At 40.9% G+C, this 20,405-nt stretch overlaps 1 protein-coding gene across 1 annotated transcript in view; it reads right to left on the bottom strand.

Annotated features, from left to right (window-relative positions):
- Positions 1–20,405, bottom strand: part of Dab (DAB adaptor protein) — a 145,157-nt gene that overhangs the window by 102,590 nt on the left and 22,162 nt on the right. Inside the window, exon 2 of the mRNA XM_083115118.1 lies at positions 18,387–18,592. Within this exon, the coding sequence (XP_082971244.1) occupies positions 18,387–18,588 (202 nt within the window). The 5' untranslated portion in view covers positions 18,589–18,592. The remainder of the gene's footprint in view (positions 1–18,386; positions 18,593–20,405) is intronic.

Here is a 20,405-nt window from a genome sequence, read left to right as displayed (position 1 = left end):
CTCTGGTCATAGTCCCCCCCCCCAAAGTTGATGGTTTAGCGGTCTCAGCCCCCCAAAGTTGATGGTCTAGAACATTTCAAATGTGTATTTAAAGTTAAGTTCATGTGGCACAATCCAGAGTAAACTTTACAAGAGAAGCAAAATAATACATTAGATCCTCTTAAGCAAAATTATTTCGGGAGCTCTGCCCCCACATCGTTAACATTGTGGGGGGGGGCTCGAGCCTCCCCAAGCCCCATGGAGTCTGCGCCTATGCTTACACCCCACCCTACCCAATAAGAATGATGATGATGAGAGCTCTGAATAAAGGCATGTTATCAGCACTTTTTTACAAACATTTTCAGAACTTTTTTTTTCGGCCATAATTTTGCAAACTTAAAATCTAAAATCCTTGCCTAGTAATTACAGTAAATTCCACGGAGTTATAGTGCAGACAAGCTCCGTTTAAGGAACGATCATTCGAAATTTCCAGACTGTTCGGGATCCTCCACACCCCTAGTGTGGGGTATCAGGTTTTAACCTGCCTTTCCTTTCCACAGAGGGAGAGATCTCCTTTAACTGGCGTTTCTGGGGCTGGAAAAGGCAACTGTAGACTGGAAGGAAGTCGTTTTGGGGCACAAACAAGCCCCGCATAGAGCATCTTGTAGAATGTCTGGCGCCAAAGGAGAAGGCCATATCGCGCATTCCTCACGCAAGACAAACTCGGCTCTGTCCTGTCGTAACTAATGATCCTACGTAATTAACTAATTAACCACAGAATCTGCACTTTAAAAAAAAAAAAAAAATCCGTCTCTGTTTTTGCAAGTTTGTACTAGGTCCGGAATGTTAACTCGCTCTCCTCCGTAGCCCCACATATGTACAGGGTGTACAGCGTCTCTCAAAAGTTTCAGGACAACAACATTTTAAACTAGGCAACCCAATTGGCACAAGGAGTTGGTGGGTTGCGTGTAGATTTAGGCTCAATTTCAGGGTTGCCACATGCACAATAGATATTTATGAAATACGCGAAAGAAATAAAAACAAGTATTATTGTATAAAACTAGAAAAAAAATCAGTATTACATTTGTTGCAAATTAGTCTATAGGGTGTACCAAAAGTCCCATTACCCCCTTTTGAATTGTAGACAAACCTGCTAAATGTTATTTTAACAGCATGCGTATGATGAGAGGATGGTATACCATTAAATCAGACCAATGACCACCATTTACTCCAGAGGATCTGTGTGCACACCGCCATTTTCATGGCACAGTATTATTCGCCTTCCAGGAGCGATGTGAAATCCACCGTAACATAAGATGTCAGATCTGGATTTCGGGGTGGCCATTTTAAGAGAATTCCTCAATGATGTGTTCAGAGACAAATGGATTGGACGAGGATCGCCAAATTTACCGGCACCTCTAAAATGGCCACCCCGAAGTCCAAATCTGACATCTTGTGATAATGCGCACATCAAACAGAAAGTCGCCCATAATCGTTATCAGACAACTGAGGAACTTCAAGAAGCTGTTCGCAGTGCGTTTGCTCCCCTCACGCCAGCCATGTTACGGAGGATTTCACATCGCACCTGGAGGCGAATAATACTGTGCCATGAAAATAGCAGTGTGCACACAGATCCTCTGGAGTAAATGGTGGTCATTGGTCTGATTTAATGGTATACCATCCTCTCATCATACGCATGCTGTTAAAATAACATTTTGCAGGTTTGTCTACAATTCAAAGGGGGGTAATGGGACTTTTGGTACACCCTGTACACAAAGGAAAAAGGTACTATTAACACATAAAATATTTCTGAATTTGAAATATGTGTTAATTTTTTAACTTAAGGCAAGCAACCTAACCACACTAACTTAGACGCCGCGGTAAAATCTTGAAATATCATCATCGCCTTAACAGCCACAGCATTTGTCAACGACAGCAAAAAAAAAAATATATTGAAGAAAGATTACGTTCGGGGTCTAGAAGGAATTAATCTTGACTTCCGTCTATCTCCTTACAAGAGATCTTATAATACACATTATATTTTCTTTCTTCTTCTTCTCTCTCTCCCTACGTCATACATCACGTTCTACCCAGTCCGTTCTGACAGCAAGTTGGAAGATTAATTCTGAAAGCACAAGGACTGAATTCAATTAGGCCGTGCTCTTATTCAGTGAAACTGGGACTTTGAGCGAAGCGGCTCGTCTTCGATGTCACATTAGCCAATAGGCTGAGGAGGATGTGGCTAGACGCCAGGATTTCTATGGTAACAAATTGCATGCATAGGTTGTTAGAAAACTAGGCAACCGCGTTTTGTTGATGCATATTGCATTGCATCACCGAATATGTTTTCCTCATTCAGGGTTTCCATCTACAATGTCGTAACAATTCCAGGTTTTTCAGACTAAGAACAAAAATTCTCCAGTCTAAGGTCATGTGTGCTAGAAGGTCACTAACAGAACACTTACAATGCCACTTAACCAAGTCTTTAGAATATTCATTTCATACGTACGAGGGCAAATCGAAAAGTCTTTGCGCCTATTTTTTTCTAGCTTGTTATAAGTGCTACGGAGGTTGTTCGCTTTATATCCGACCATTGTCGATTCTGTGCTGCCACCTGGCGTATCATGCTGGAACTATGTCTCTGCTGGCGGGAGCATTGTTGTGTCTGACCTTGTAGGTGCGTGAGTGTTGGTAGTGAATGTTATCAAAGGGCGCCGAAAATCAACCGGTATTGGGAGGGTTACGTAATGGCCCTTTTCCATGCTAAGTTTTCATACGTACGCATTGTGAAACTGTATGAAAAGTACCTGGCGGGTTCCAAATGGAAGAAAGTTGTCATAATGGATGAATCATATGTCCATCTCACTGCTGGTGGTCACATTCGGGCGATCACATACAGTGACATTGACGGCAAGGGGCGCAGACTTTGTTCGTCAATGCAGTGAAAGTTTCCCTCGTGGCTTTATTCTTGTGACGGGATTCGGATATGAGGGTAAGTTGATGATACGCAAGGTGGACAAAAACGTGAAGGTGAATGCCAGATACTTCCAAGACTCCATTCTGACACCTATCTATGGAAGAGACATCCCAAAATTGTATGGAATGGACGCGAACCAGGTGTTGATCCATATGGACAAGGCTTCGAGTCATACCTCCAGAACATCACTACGTTTTTATCAGGAAATGGCAGAGGAATTAGGAATTCGTGTCATTCCGTTTGAGAACATTCCTGTGAAAAGCCCAGATGCCAGTCCAATGGATTTTTGCGCATTTGGACTGTTGAAACGACGTCTTCAACATCGCCGCCCGCGCACCCTGGATGGTCTATGGAAAGCTTGCAGGGAGGAGTGGGACAGAATTCCCATGCCTGTCCTGCGCCGGAGCTTGTTGTAATGGAAACTGCGATAGTCCACAATGCTGGGGGTCCAATAGAACATGATTGGTGGTGGCGGCGCGGTATCTCTTAAGGTGAGTACCCGTCAAACATGGTCGGATATAAAGCGAACAACCTTCTGTATTACAAAAGCGACATATACGAGCGATGCAGTAGGCTTTTCTTGGAACGGCCCTATTGTAACTTCCGATTTCTTCCACAGAACGGCGCTGTTATCAGTTGGCAAAGATGGCCAGAATGCTCAGGAAGTCCACGCCATATGAGCAGCGAAGTGATATTAGTTTTTTATGGTGCAAAGGACAAACAGCCACAGATATCCACAGGGAAATGGAGCCAGTGTATGGGGACAAACTACTGTTGCACACTCTGCCATCTGCGAGCAGCCATTCCTCCATGACAACTCGAAACCATACGTGGCGAAAAAAAACAATCGCCAAACTTCAGTCATGGGGGGTGGGAGATTATGGAGCATCCCCCGTACAGCCCAGACCTAGCCCCCAGTGATTACCATCTTTTTGGTCCATTGAAGAAGTTCCTGACAGGACAGAGGTTCACGAACGACACCGAAGTGCAGAACGTTGTTCGTCGTTGGTTCCGTGATCAGCCGGCCACCTTCTATGCAACGGGCATTGCGAAACTTGTGGTACGGTGGGACAAGTGCCTCAAAAGCTGTGGTGATTATTTGGAACAATAGCAAAAAGTACGTAGAAGATTGTGTATATCTTGTTTTTCTTTTATCGTTTGTAATCTGGCAATAAATAGTTAGGTGCAAAGACTTTTTGATTTGCCCTCGTAAAAAAGATAACAAGAAGCGAAACTGAATAGATGATGAAATTGATGAATGGACACTCACAAACATCCATTCCCAGGCCGGGAAAATTTTCAGAGAAATAACCTGTTGTGTTTCGGAGGGGGGGAGGAGGGCGTGTGTGTGGGTACACAAAACGGTCGCAGAGGGATTTCTTTGGCATTGTTAGGGAAATGTGATGTGTATGATTGTGTTCAAAGTTTTGGGTGTTACCTATCATTCAATAAACATTTCATAGTGGCTGATGAGATGAAACAGTTTCCCAAATGGAAAAAAATATGGTAATTTCTTATATTTTTTTGTCATTTAATCTAAAATTTGTCTCAATTTTCCAGAACAAAAACAATGTGAAAATCTTAAGGATAGAAAGAACATCGATTTTAAATAAATAACATTGAATTTTGCCCTAAACCCCAAAACGTAACACCAAATTGCAGTAAAAAATAGCATTGAAATTAAGGGGGGGAAAAACTTAACGTTCCTAGTTATCAATGCATAGCGTAATGGCAAGTGAGACAACTTCCTATGCACATTCTTCCATAACAACTCAAGACACACACTGCCCCACGACCATGCGGAGCCTGTGAGTTTCCGGAAAGGAAAGTTCGGCCAATTTAATGCGAAAACTGTAAACACAATTAACTCAAGAGCGAGAAGTCTACGAGCACAATTACGCAGAATCATACTATCAACGACATTTCGCTTTCAGAGACGCGAGTACTCTTCTTGATAACCTTTTGTAGACCTATTCAAAAGCACGTAAACAAATACAGATAAAACTTTCGCAATGTTGTTCAGGTCGCTAGAACATAAAAATATTGTTCGCCTTGCGCATCAGACGTGCCCGTTTCAACTAAAGCCAATGGTGCGTCCCCCAAGATCAGTGGTTCTCATATGGATTGAATGCACAGAATGGATAATCGGAACTGGAGAGTTTAAAGTGGGAACTGAACAAATGTGTGCCTCCATCGGACAGTGGCGTCTCGTGGCCTCAAATTTGGCCGGGGCTTATTTTTTAAAGAATTTAAAATATAATGGCAATTCACATGAATTACAATTTCTTCTAGACTACAAAACTGGACTTACTTTTTTGAAAGAATTTAAAATGTAATGACAAATTACATGAATTACAAAAAAATGGGTCTTTATCTTCTTCTAAACTACAAAACTGGACTTATTATTTTAAAGAATTTAAAATATAATGACAATTCACATGATTACAAAAGAAACAGGTATTGTTGTGAAACATACCTTTCTACGAACGTTGACTCCTGTTCTGCTCAGCAAATTTTGTTATTACTTTTTCGTTGAAGCCCTCTATGTTTGAAATGTATTCTTTATCTATTGTAAGCAAGTGCCAAGGCATTTGGTCTGTCTTGTCCCATTGCATTTCTTAAGCAGGTTTTAATACGCTTCAATGTGCTGAAACATCGTTCAGATTCAGCTGTTGCCACTGGAGTTATTAAAACTATGTCATTTTTACTGTTTCTGAAAAGGTACCCTCTAAATAATTTTAAATAAAAAATGAATGCAATCTACTGATAGAGTTTATGTTTTTCAACTCTTCACTACAATAAAGAACACGAAGTTCCTTCTTTAGTTTTTCCTCTTCTATGAAGGGATAATAAATCTGGGAAGATGCCTCTGTTTAAAGATTGTTCTCTTTCATTAGGTCCTCGTAGAGCAAGTTCATGTCGACCACAGAATTTTAAGCAATCGATAATTCTATTTAATATATGCCCATTTTTCCGGACAAATTCATTGTGTCTTGTAATTGACAGCCTATGTCCTTCATCAATTTGTGTTCGAACATCAACCCTGCCAAACTCAATCAAACATAGCGAATGAAAGCCACCAAAACACTACAGAACAACACGCGAGATCGAACGCGACGCAACGGAGCTAGCCCCGAATCAGCACTCAAATCCATTGCACTCTACCCTCCTCTCTCTGCTAGCACGTGACCTTCACTGTAGCGTAGGTGGGTGTAGGCCACGCCTTCCTTTGCGACGTGCCCCGGAAAACGATAATTGACATCAATGCCGCTAGGAGCGCTGTCGTATCCATTGCAACAGACGATGAATTTACGTGGGTAAAAATCGCCTTTTAAAGGACTGTGTGATAGTTATGCGTTATGGTGATTGATAATTACGTGAATACGTCCGTTTTTCTGTAGGGGCTACGCCCCGGAAGCCCCAAGGGACGAGACGCCACTGCCGGGATCCCTTGATTACAATGCGACAACGTTACCACAACGCAATCGGGGAGGCCAATCTCGTCAAGAAATCCATAAGAAACCAACATTAATGAATGTCAATGAGTTATTGTTTTAAGTCCACTTTATGCACAGGAAGGTTAATCGGGACAGGACCTGTAGTTTAAAGTGGGATCTGAACCACTGTGTGCCTCCATCGAGTATCGAACCGGGGACCTCTTGATTACAAAGCGATTACGTTAACACTAACTCAACGGGGAGGCACAAAACCAGGGTTTTTAAAGGTCCAGGAATTTTAAATAAATTCAATTCCGGTCCAGGAGAGAAAATCAACAAGCGTAAATGGGTTCTGGGAAGTAAAGAACCTTCTTATCTGTAAAGTATTTCAATTCGATCCAGGAACATTTTTTCCCGCATCATTTTAAATACTGTCCTGGAACCTTCTTTCCGGATCAACTGAAATATGATCCATGAACCTTTACTCTGGATCAATTTAAATAGTCCAGAAACCTTTTTTCCGGATCAATTTAAATACCCAACATAACCCGAAGAAGTGTTCTCGGGTAACCAGCCAGGTTAAATCGGCGTTAGCTTCCAACGTTTCCAGCGCGAACATTGCTCACATCCCGCCTGTCTGGTAACCCGAGAACACTTGTTCGAATCACGTCGCCAGGAAAGCTGCAATTCCTATTTCCAATAGAAGCCATTAGAATTTATGTGTTCCTGGACGTTTAACAACATTGGTTTTAAGTCCAGATTATGCACTGAAAGGCTAAGGGCTGGACTTACAGTTTAAAGTGGGATCGGAACTACCTAGTTTTACCATAAATACTGTCACAAAGTTTTAAGTAAATTGACACAAAATGCTGAGAGATATTGTAATATCCTTATAACATTACTGAAATGGATGCATGACAAATCAAAATCACAAATCAATATTCAAAATGGCCACCCTTAGCAAGCACACGTTCCGTAAGTCTTTGTGGCCACGCATCAATTGAATTACGCAACACATCGACTGGAACATGAGCAACTGCCTTCAGAAGAGACCGACCGCTTTAAACTTTAAGTATTGGGATGTCTCTTCTTGCAAGCGATCTCCTGAAGCTTGGACCACAATTTGTAGTCCAAAGGGTATAGGTCCGGACTTGCAGAAGGCCAATCTGAAGTAAAAATGAAGTCTGGAACATTTGCTATGAGGGCACAACGGAGCTCCATTTCTGTGAAAAAGGGGTAAAAACATCAGCCAAACTGTACCAGCAGACAGTGCTTGAGCGACTAGTCAAGAATCTCAACAACACCCTCTTCCATGGGCAGACCTGGAGCTTCCAGCAGGATTCAGCCCCAGCATATAAAGCCCGAACACAGCAGTGGCTGGAGGCAAATGTTCCAGACTTAATTTCCACTTCGGATTGGCCTTCTGCAAGTCCGGACCTAAACCCTTTGGACTACAAATTGTGGTCCAAGCTTCAGGAGATGGCTTGCAAGAAGAGACATCCCAATATTGAAAGTTCAAGCGGTCGGTCTCTTCTGAAGGCAGTTGCTCATTTTTCAGTCGATGTGTTGCGTAATTCAATTGATGCGTGGCCACAAAGACTTGCGGAACGTGTGCGTGCTAAGGGTGGCCATTTTGAATATTGATTTGTGATTTTGATTTGTCATGCATCCATTTCAGTAATGTTATTAAGATATTAAAATATCTCTCAGCATTTTGTGTCAATTTACTTAAAACTTTGTGACAGTATTTATGGTAAGACTAGGTACTATGTGCTTCTGCACCGGGTATCGAAGCCGGTACCCCTTGATTACAAGGCGACTACACCATGGGGAAGGCCCCAAAACCAAGATTAAGGTTGAAAATGGGGTTCGTGAAACCGAGCTACACGAGTGTTCCTAATACAGAGTTCTTGTATTCTGAAGTCCAAATACCGGTAAATGCCACGAGCAAAGAGCAGCACTCTTATCATTGTGATTTGGCACTTATGACCTTCCCACTAACCCAGTGATCCTGAATACGCCCCTCGCAATTATGCGTTGAGGTGGATCGCCTATCTCTGCGGTAACAGAATAGGTCGCATCCGCTAACACTCGCTGTACCCGTGCATGTGAAATTCCTCTGCTGCGTTCACTGCTTTCCAACATCAAAGCAAGCAACACCGAGTACTCATTTAACCTCACGACGCCAGAATTACCCATGACCGGAATATAAAGTTCAACGAACTCTTGAGAAGAGAACAACAATTGAGAAATATCTTAAACCTAGCAATACCAGGTGGGCTTCTCAGGCCCACTGATTCATTTTTTGCATATTACATGTATATCCATCAATGTAAAAATTCTTGACATAGCGTGATTTTTCACAAAAATGTTCATTAAAAAGTTTCTTTATTTCGTTGATATTGTTTATGGGCCTCAAAGGCCCACCCCTTGGTAATTCTAAGGAAAGATTTCGAAATGATGTTTTAAAGGTATTTCAATACAGGAGAGGATATATTCAATTGCTAAACTATAGTAACAATTTGAAATAATGAACGTATGGGTACTAGAAAAATAAAAAAAAGATAACTTTGCTAGAATTTTGCACAGTTTAAGCATTGTTGCAAGTATCAACATTGTAATTGAAGAAAAGTAGTAAATGTTACAGTGATTTACTATAATTACTTAAAAATCATTAAGTAATTTATCTTTCATGTATAATCCATAACAAAACACGAAAGTAGTGTCTAATTAGTTAACTTATGTGTACAAATGACAGAAAACACACATCAGTCCAGTTCAATTGAAATTTCATTCATGGGCCTCTGAGGCCTCCCTTTGGTAATCCGTGTAACAAAAAATGCCTAGGTATTGCTAGGGTTAATGTAATAAAGACTGGTTGGTAGATTTAGTTAATTTTACTTCGCTTTTCTGCCATTTTAGCTAATCGCGAAGATGAGAATGAGTGATGAAATTGATGAAGGGACGCTCACAACGCCGGGATTCGAACCCGAGATCGATCCCTTGACGTCGTAGCGCGGTGTCCTAACCACGGAGGTCGATATTGAAGACTGGAAGGAACATCTTAATTTACGTGCACACAAACACTGATGTCAATGTGTGTGAATTATGATTACGTGTATCATTATGTATGTGTATATGGTATACACATTGTGTTATTGTAAAAAGTAAATTTCTATATATTGAAATATTTTCGGGGTCTCTAAGATGCCTGCCTGCGCGCGTTGTTCAACAGTCGCCATTTCTATTTATGCGACCGTGGCGCTGCGTAGTGAGCAAACGGACAACTTCAAGTCATGAAAACAAAACTTGAAGATCTGGCCCTTCATTTGGTGTTGCAGTTATTTCACAATTCATCGTACTTCGTTCACAGTAATTAATTGAAATTAGGGAGATTTGAACGGAACACCCGGTATGCTGCTAAATTTATATGCTTATACCATCTTTTTAAGTATTCACGTAATAATAAAAATACAATATTACTAAATTTACATTTTTAATTCATATGTAATTTAATTAGAATGTAATTGTTTTAATTTAAATATTATTATTATTTCTAGTTCTGGGACGCTTCGTTCGGACCCCCCCCCCCCGAAATATATTTCTAGACACATGCCTGGTTGGGCAGCCTACCTCTTTCACGGTCCTTTTTTCTCGAACAATTTAAATTCGGTACAAGTTGCGTATTGTTTCATTGAAAACCGGTTCCTGTACCGAATTGGAATACTTTAGAGATAAAAAGATTCTTAACGGTCCAGACGCTTGCCGACTTGCTCTCCTGGACCGGAATTGAGTTTATTTACAATTACCGGACCTTTAACTACCCTGGTTCTCACTTTGACGCTAAACGCAACAGGCAAATTCCCGGCCGCTCATTTTTGGGAACTTGCCAATGTTGGTTGTGTCAATTGTGCTCTCGCTATCTGGTGGGCCGCAAGGGCACCGTTGCCAAATCGTTCTTCCGCTTACACAATTTGGAATTCTGTCGGAGCATCACTTTCATTAGCTGCCTCCCTCGACGCTCACGGGAGCCGTAACACCATCAAGCACTCCAACAATCCCACTGCTGACACATTCAAAGCGAGTTAATGGATATTGTTACTCCCATCCCTCTAGACCAGGGCTGTGAAACGTCCAGGAATTTTAAACAAATTCAATTACGGTCCAGGGAAGGAAATCAGAAAGCGTAAATGGGTTCTGGACCGTAAAGAACGTTTTTTATCTGTAAAGTACAGGGTGTCCGAATTGAAACGCCCTAATTTCAAATACTTATATTAGTCATAATTAGAGCCCGGATTTTAGGCGAAATGCCTATTCGTTTCCGACGCTGGTAGACAAAAATTGAACACAAAAGTACACCGATCGGAAGGTTCTTAACATTCTGAAGAATACTTTATGTTGCCTATTTTTTGCCTATTTCACCTTACGCTGCCTTTTTCAAACATTTTTGCCTTTTTTTTTTTTCCTCTTTTGTCATTCCGACAAGGCATTTTTTAAAATTATATTTCTCTTCTTCTATTTGATTTCATTTTTCAATAAACCTTGTTTTGATTTTTTCTGATTTTCAATTTAAAATTTTGGGAGCGTCAGCACTTAGGCTATTTTGCTCCCGTCACAGTATACGGGGGCCAGCCCTTATCATTACAAATAACAACTCTAGCGTTGCATAACTAAAAATGTTAAAAATGTTCTGACTTCTGTTAAAAGCTGAGGCCGTAAACGGGCACTCAGCACACACAAGGACAACAAACAGGACAACACACACAAAATTATACTGGCCATAGTGCCAGTCGCCAGAGCCTCGTTAGTCTTTAGTCCAGGGTGTACTATGTGGAAGTGAGGTTGACTTTTGGGCGCCTACGTGGAAGGTCACCCCTTACACCCCAAATAACCCTTGTTATTCAAATTATTATTTGTAAATACATTTTTAAAGATTTAAGAAGAATTTAAGTCTTTCTCTTCAATTTTTAATGCCTCTTCTTCAATTTTCACTGCCTCTTTCTGAAACTTGTCTGCCATTTTTGTGACATACACTGCCTTTTTTTCAATTTGTCGTTGCCTTTTTGCTTGCCATTTTTAATACTTTTCAGTGCCTGAACATCCGGGCTCTAGTCATAATATACAGGCAAGAACAGTGTGATTGGTGGTGTATGCTAGCTTAGCTGCGGAAATTTTAAATAGGTAATGAATAGTAAGGATTCGTTTATTTTGTATGGTTCTAGGGGGGTGAAAAGTGAAAATGACAACCAATGCTGAAAAAGCGCAAACTGTGTGGTGCTACGCAGAATTGGGATGCATAAAGCTTAAGACGCTTGTCAAGCACATCGTGAACTGTGGATTTTGGCGCCGTACGAACGGATTTCTTGGGACGTTGGACTTTGTGCAAATGCATCGTCAATGCGCTGAACGTTTTCCTCTGATATTCGTGATCGGCCATCACCATGCCTCTTAGCGACAGATCCTGTCTACATAGAAACGCTGCTTTCCACGCCTTGGTTCTCTTGACATCGGGAGAGTCTCTGCGACACTCTGCACGAAACCGTCGTTGAACTCCAATAATGGATCCCAATTCTGCATAGCACCACACAGTTTGCGCTTTTTCAGCATTGGTTGTCATTTTCACTTTTCACCCCCCTGGAACCATACAAAATAAACGAATCCTTACTTATCATTACCAATTTAAAATTTCACAGCTAAGCTACCATATACCCCCTATCACACTGTTCTTGCCTGTATATTAAGTCTATACTGCTTTTCCGGATTTTCTGGAGTAGCGACGCGCAGAGGGGAAAGCTTGTGGGCGGGGCCAGACTAGGTGGGGAAGGGTGCCTGATGAAAGCAAAGAAGTGCTGCGCGGTGTAACGGCCGTAAAGCTAAACGCTTTCTGCTGCCAATTTCTTCTTTTATTCTTAACAATGGCCAGTGTATTGTTTTACACAAATAACAAATAATATTGCACGTTTATTTGTCTTTTGATGCTACGAAGAACGAAAAAAATTAAAACAAATTTAAACATACATTTTCAAAAAACATGCAAATAACCACAAACTATGAAACATCATGTATCAAAATGTGTTTTAAACAAGTCTGAAAAACATGTTTAAAACACTTTGTTTTAAACGTTTTAAACATTTGTAAAAGAAACAAAGCCATGTGTTTTAAACTTTTCAAACAAGTTGTTCTCGAACACATTCAACACTATGAGGCACTCTCCTGAATTCAGAGTTCCCCTAGACTTGCGAGCTGACATGTTTACTACAGAACTACTGGACCGCGAATGAGCAGTCGAGTCGCCCCCTCCCGTGGATGCCCCTCCCCTCCGCGCGTTAATTGGACGAGGCGCACACCCTTCAACATGCGCACAGAACGCGTTCGCGTTCTCTTACTCCAGAGAATCCGGGAAAGGAATATAATATAAGTATTTGAAATTAGGGCGTTTCAATTCGGACACCCGGTATTTCAATTCGGTCCAGGAACAATTTTGCCGGATCAATTTAAGTTCTGTCCATGTTGCGTAAATGTTTGATTCAAAGAAAGGTTCCTGGAGCGTATTTAACTAAATTCATTCCGAAATGAAATACTTTAAACATAAAATGTTTCTGTACGGGCCAAAAACCAATTTACACTTGCTGATTTTCTCTCCTGGACCGGAATTGAATTTATTTACAATTCCTGGACCTTCAGCAACCCTTTCTGGTTTCACGATATTCAGATCAGACTTTCGGTTTCAAAGTTCGAGAAGCTATACCATTCTTGACTGCTCTACATCCATTTCGTTATTCAAATTCATGCAGCCACTAGGCGTCAACGTGAAAGAAGAGTTTTTCAGCGTCCTCTATTATGTATTAAAGTGGCAGTGGTCGAAATGCGTCAATCTCTCCTCCAAGAAAAACCTTTCCTTTTGGAGGATGCAGATCTCAAGAGGAAACATTGATTCAAGGCTCGAAGCGCAGGCTATTGTCCCGATGTAGATTCGGATACAATGGGCCGTTTTAGTGTGACGTCAGAGCTGAAGGAGGGGAGGGGGTGAGTCCGAACACGTGCTCCAGTGATTACCCTATGAATAGGCAACGGGTTCCTGTTGGAAGTTTTGTTTACATACGTCAGATGTCTCTCAGTGATGCTTCATAACGAAATTGTAACCACGGTCTGCTTGATTGATTTGCTTCATTTTACTTCGCGGTGGTGTAAACGGTAGGGCGTATGACTGCCACGCGGGAGACCCGGGTTCGATTCCCGGGATGGGTGATCTAAGTTAGTAACTTTTCCAGCCTTGTCCCAGCCGGCTCTGGGGCTCTCCCAGCCTCAAATCAATGGGTACTTTGGGGGCAAGCCTGGTAGAGATTGAGAATGTGTGGAGCCCTGTCATGGCACGGTGAGCTTTGCCTGTCTGACACTTTTGGCTAATCGCGACGATGAGGATGAGTGATGCAATGATGAAACTGATGAAGGGACACTCACAAAGAACACCCACGCTCCGTTCGATCCCGGAGCTCCTGATTAAAGCCGGAAACTTGACCACTACGTCACATTGCCTTCTCTACTGGTGACAAGAATGTTAGAACAACATATGCATTGTTTATTGTTTACAAAACGAACAGGGTAGAGATGAAAGGAGAAATACCATGGAATATATGTCGGAAAATATGGACATATACGAGGGTCGTCCAGAAATAAAGGAACGTTTAGTGTGCAACACAAACGACAAATGATGTGTGCAAAAAAATATTGAACAGAAACTACACATCTTATTCTACTTTTCCACATATTCGCTATACCCATTCAAGCACCGAGTACAATGACAGTATCAACAAACTGGTATCACGCTATGATAAGTGTGTGCCATAATTTCTTATGTTTTACACCAAAACGTACCTTTCTTTCTGGACGACCCTCGTATATGTAAAAATAACTAATAAAATATGAAAAGTATGTGGTACAAGCTGGCATGTGTACAATATGGAAGATAAAAATTGATTTTAGCATCATAGAAGATATGTATTTACATACAATTCCGTTCTCTGATTATAACGAACCAACTTGACTAGACAATATTACACAAATCGAGATAAGCAACGTGCCAGAAAAGTAGAATCTTTTAATATCTTGTGATGTAGAACCCTCAATTGAGATACTAACTTCCATTTTCTTCCCTCTTGGAAACACATTCTAGACCTTCCAGGATCCTACTATCATGAACGAACCCGAATCCTGGCAATCCACGAAGTCGATTCAATACATTTTGAATGTAACCCGCGCTCATAATACAGCGTGTCCATAAATATACTGTCATACTTTAAAGTGGTATTACGTCGCTTTGGATAATCGTATTTAAATGAAATTGGTGACATTTGAAAGAAAAACTCAAATATTTTATTTTACAACTCAGAGACATTGAATGCGGCCCCCACGAGTGGCCCTGCAGACATCAAGGCGATATTCCCATTCATGCCACACACGCTCCAACATATCCACAGGGATGGACTGGATTGCAGAAGTGATGCGAATTTGCAGTTTTTGCAGGTTTTGAGGCAATGGGGGTACATAGACACAATCTTTTATGTAACCCCATAAAAAAAAGCCGCAGCCCGACAAGTCAGGTGACCTAGGCGGCCAATTGTAGAAGACATTATCATCATTTCCGGCACGTCCAATCCATCTTCCTGGAAGCCGCTCATTCAGATGTTTCCGAACATGTAAATGCCAGTGAGGAGGTGCTCCATCTTGTTGAAAAATAAATTCATTGCCTTCATTTTCTTATTTCATCCAATTGTGGAAATAACCATTCAGTGAGCATGTCAAGATAAGCTGGACCTTCACCAAACTCTGCGTGGAATGATATTCTCAAACACACCAACTACGTTCTTAAATCTTCTGTAATAACAACACAATTTTAAAGGAAATCATTCACTTGTAACCTGCCTGCCTGCTAAATATCCAACAATGAACCCGCATCGTCCATTGTTGTCAGGAGTGAATTTATTTCAGTTTTTTTATGTTTGATCTCGTTCATTGTTGTCCATTGCTGATATTGGTGTCCATTGTTGACATGCACAAAAATATTTGAGTTTTTCTTTCAAATGTCACCAATTTCATTTAAATACGATTATCGAAAGCGACGTAATACCACTTTAAAGTATGACAGTATATTTATGGACACGGTGTATATTTATTCGTACTCAACACACGAGATAACAATTGATCATTGAAATGAAGGGTATAAGCCTTGAACCCGCTGTAAGAAAAATTAGAAGCAACCGTTATGCACATTGTTCAAGGTCAAGTTCGAGATACCGTGACGTAGTTCAAGGAGATCTTTGAATGACGTTTAATGAAGGGGGTTCTGAAGATGTGACAGGCGCATAATGGAATAGTATGCTCTATTCCGGTAATGTCTGGAGCAAGGTTGCGCATAACGGAAGAGAAGGGGAGAGAGCGCGTGGGCGACTCTTGGCGAACAGTGGCGACTCCCACAGTATTTCTTTCTCTTGGACATTTTTGTGCTGTGTGGGAACCGTAGACTACAAGAGAAATAATTCTACAATGCAAGCAATGCGTACAAAGAAGAAAAATCGCTTGTAGCACACTAAGTGAAATAGGTATGTTCAGAAAATTGTTTTATTATATTGCCCTTAAAATCGGTATGTTTTTATACTTCTTTGGTGTAATTCATCTCTATATATATATAAAAATGGATGTATGTGTGTGGGTGTATACTATGTATTTGTTTGTTCCGGCATAACTCTCGAACGCCTGGAGCAATTTCAACCAAACTTGGTACACGTATCACTTGCAACCTGGACATAAATACTGTGGGGGTAAGACACCCCCTGGTACCCCTAGGGGTGGGGTTGGAAGGGGTGACATGTAATCGATTTGATTTTGATTTAGTTTATTTTACTTCGCGTTTTGTGCCTCTTGGCTAATTTGCGAAGATAGGGATGGGTGATGAAATGACATTCACAAACAACCAAGCCCGAGTGGGATTCGAAACCGGAACCCTTGGCGTCGCAGTGCGATGTGCTAATCACTCGTAAAAATAATCGAGAACCACCGATATTAAATTCCGCACAAACAGACATCCGTGACTCTATGCAATCCGCACAACGATAGTGTTTCTCGGGTTGTCTAACATTCAGGCTGTGTTGCGAATGGAATCCATAGTTCTCGTGACACTCCCAATGCGGTTCAACTCCAAGTTCATCAACTACCGACATTGGGGGGGGGGGGTGAGAGGGGGTGAAAAATAAAATGCCACAAAGGACCTACATTAGTGTCGAATCCATAGTTTTCGGAGTCGCTAAGCTAATTGGTGCCACGATCACATTTAAAATTACGTAGTTACATTTTAAACTATAGTTAGAATTCATTATTTTCCTGTCTAATACAAGATTGGGATAAATAAATACCCGGGCAACGCCGCGTAATCCGCTAGTATTTTATACTGTTCTGTTCCTTTCCTTATACTCCATATCAAAAAGCTGACATTCCATGAATATCTCATACGAAGAAAGCAAACAGTTATGTAACATTTGATCATAAATAAAATGCTATCAGCCCATTTGCGAAAAACGTGATACTTTCCAACGCCAATAAAAGCCTAACCAATTACATATCGAGTGATTAGGGTTTTCTACCAGGAAGCGTATTCACATACTTAGGATTCTCGCGAATGCTTTGCCGGTACAGGCATTGACGCTATGGGATGGTGCCGATACGAGGCCGGAACCGAGAATCAGATCTCGGTAGAGTCGAGGCGAGATGATGATGTTGAAACTCACAAAGAACACCCATGCACAGGTCGGATAGCTCAGCCAGCCTCCGTGGCGTAGTGGTTAGGGCATCGGGCTACGAAGCCAGGGCTCCCGGGTTCGAATCCCGGTTAGGACATGGGTGTTGTGTTTGCCCCAATGAGAAAAATAGGAAATTTGTTAAAAAACTGACACACGTGAAATCTGAGAAAAAGCTAATAGCGGAGGATACGACCGCTTGGTGGTATTCCACCATGCGGGTTCGAATCCCGAGGCAGGTGGTCTGGACCAAGAATTTTTTAGTAATATCCCAAACGAAGTCCAGTAAGGACATAAATACTGATCTGACAATGTTTCAGGAGACCAGGAACAAGTTTTTTTAAAATGCATCATTGCATTTTTCTTCAAGAACTTGTACTGATACTAAGATTTCTGTAACATGAACTGAAATGATTTTTGTCTTTCATTGGCGAGGAACTCCTACAGCAATTGGTTCAACTTCTTTTAGAAACTGTCCAACCTCAGCCGTTTCTCAAAGCAAAAATTACACAAACATATTTCAATTCCTGAAGAACAAGTGCGATCTTAATACGAGGGGGTGCTGAAAAGTTCGTAGCCCTACGTAGAAGGAATGCACTTGGAATGATGAAACTTCATAGTTACTCAACACACCCACCTTGAAGCTCAATGCACTTTCTGGCCCGGTGCTCCAACTTTTGCAAACCACTTAAAAAAAAAAGTTTGAAGTCTGAAGTTTGTTCCTCGCACCAATACTCTGTGGCAGTAATTACCTCCTGATCTGAGGCAAAATGGCGTCTCTTCAGGTGTTTTTTGAGCTGAGAAAACAGAAATTAGTCCGATGGAGCCAGATCGGGGAGATAGGGTGGATGTTCAAGACACTGAAAGCTCATGTCTCGCAATTTCAGCTGTGTTGCTGCTGCTCGATGGGCAGGGGCATTGTCTTGCAATTTGACTTGCTGAGCAGACATGAAACAACAAGAAAGCCTGTCAATTATGCAATGCCTTTTGATACATGTACATACAAGGATATGTACTTTCAAAACATAATGTGACCTTCCTCTAAACAGTTTTGGAAGTTGGTCGGGCTACGTATCTTGGTCGAATGGACAATAAATTTGTCAGAAATTGACCTTTCCCTTTATCATCTGCACGTGATGTTCCGAAGTGATCTCGAACGGGATACATGACTCCGAAAACATGATAAGAGTTGGCAACACTTACCTTTCTCTGCTTTCCTAGGAGAGGCGAGATTCCTGAAGTTCACTTTCAAAGTCAACTTCTTCTGTCCATCCTTAACCTCCCTGATTCCTCCCCCGCTGATGGGGAAGTCGTTCTCTTCGGGATCCACCTCTTCGGAAGGTTTCGCATCTGTCTCATTGTCATCTGTGTTCGACACTGTTCCTAGGCTAGCAGTATCCGTCATTGTCCTGGAAGAAACAATATAGCAGTAATCACCAACGTTGTGTTATATGATGCTAACAACTCAAATGATGATCAGGAAATTAGTGACGCACAGGACTTTAACACCTTAAACCTAACTTACCCGTGCCGTACGAGAAACGTACTTACTAACTGAGGAGGCCTCACAGGCCCACTGTTTCTTTTATCAATCACTGCTTCCTTTGTTGATTATACATATTACTGCACTCATTAGTTGAAAAAATGAAACACAGATTAACTCACTTTATGTAGAGAAATTTTACAGATTTAATGTTTTGTGATACACATTGCATTGTTAATCATTTTTTCTGTACAATTCCTTTATCACTCTTATTTCTAAACTTCAATCCACGTGGTTTATGAAGAAACCACGTTGCTTCGAAGATACAAATAAAGAACACTTACTACAATCACAGTTAATATTATTTCCTTTGTTATAACCAAACAATGGCATAAATAACACGGTAAACAATGTACGTATTGTTCCAGGCATTTTTGCGAATATGCAAAGAACAGTGCTGCCATCTGTTCTTGGGACACAGTAAAAGAAAGGATTGTGGGAAACAAGATCATATCGAAGCAGACAAACAGTTTAATCCCATAAAAAGTTATAACAATCGTAAAATATACAGGGTGGGTCATAAGTCAGTTGTCACTAGCAATCGTTAGACTTTGTTTTGCCTAGCGTAGTGGAAGTCAGTTGTGAACTTGACTGACTTCCACTACGCTAGGCAAAACAAAGTCTAACGATTACTAGTGACAAATGACTTATGGCCCACCCTTATTTAGTTGTAACACTTTCAAAACAAGGAAATGTGTCCAATAATTTGGCCAATACTGTATATGTGCAGTTATTTATTAATTATAATATTCATAATCATTAATGAAAATAATAAACAATTAGTGCACGAGTGTCACACACATATTTTACCATTCACTAAAAGTCTCGGATAACAAGCATTCAAAGATGGCGCCTGAAAGGGTCACCTAGTGTGTTTTGTCTCCTATTTACATTACAATTATATTTTTACGAACAAAAGTAATACAGAAATATTTGGAACACTGTACAGAACAATGTAATTTATTTTCAGTTTCATATAAAAATTTTCAGTTGAAAAATAAAGAAAATAGAGGTGGTGGGCCAGGGTTAAGTTGTTTGTGGTTTTTCTGAGATACAAGATGCGTAGGTTGTTCCAGTTGAGTATTTGTCCCCGGTAAGAGAAATTAAAGAATTTCAATATAAATACGAGGGATATTCTTAAAGTAAGGTCCGCTTTGCCAAAAGTTTAAAAAAACTGCACTGTTGAATTTTTAGGTAAAATTTATCTTGTATCAGATTCTATATGCCTTGATCTATTTTTCCACATAGTTTCCGTGGTTATTTAAATATTTGTCAACGTACGATGAGCGTTTGTAGACCCTCCTCATAGAAGTCAACCGCCTGCGAGGCAAGCCATACTATGTATAAAGTGGACTTAAAACACCAAATCAATCCAATCCAAGCCATTCCCCAACTCCCGTTTTCATCTGTTGGCGTCTACCGTGCACCAAATCGTCGCTGATTACAGATGTCTGACATGTCCTTCCCGGACGTATGAACAGACTGTTGAAGTACACCATCCCGCCTGATAGATATGAATCTTGTGCTGGAAGTTACGAGATTAATGGAAGTGCACGAGAGAAAGATTGTGCTTTTACTGTGATTTTCTTTTGTGTGTTTCGTTATGATGTATAGCTTTGGTTCTTTTTAAATTGCATAATCAAGATAAATAGATTCTGAATTCATATGTTAAACGTAAG

This window comes from Lepisma saccharinum, chromosome 30 (genome assembly GCF_977018435.1).
Source record: "Lepisma saccharinum chromosome 30, izLepSacc3.1, whole genome shotgun sequence".
NCBI lineage: Eukaryota > Metazoa > Arthropoda > Insecta > Zygentoma > Lepismatidae > Lepisma > Lepisma saccharinum.
This window is presented reverse-complemented; position numbering and strand designations above follow the sequence as displayed.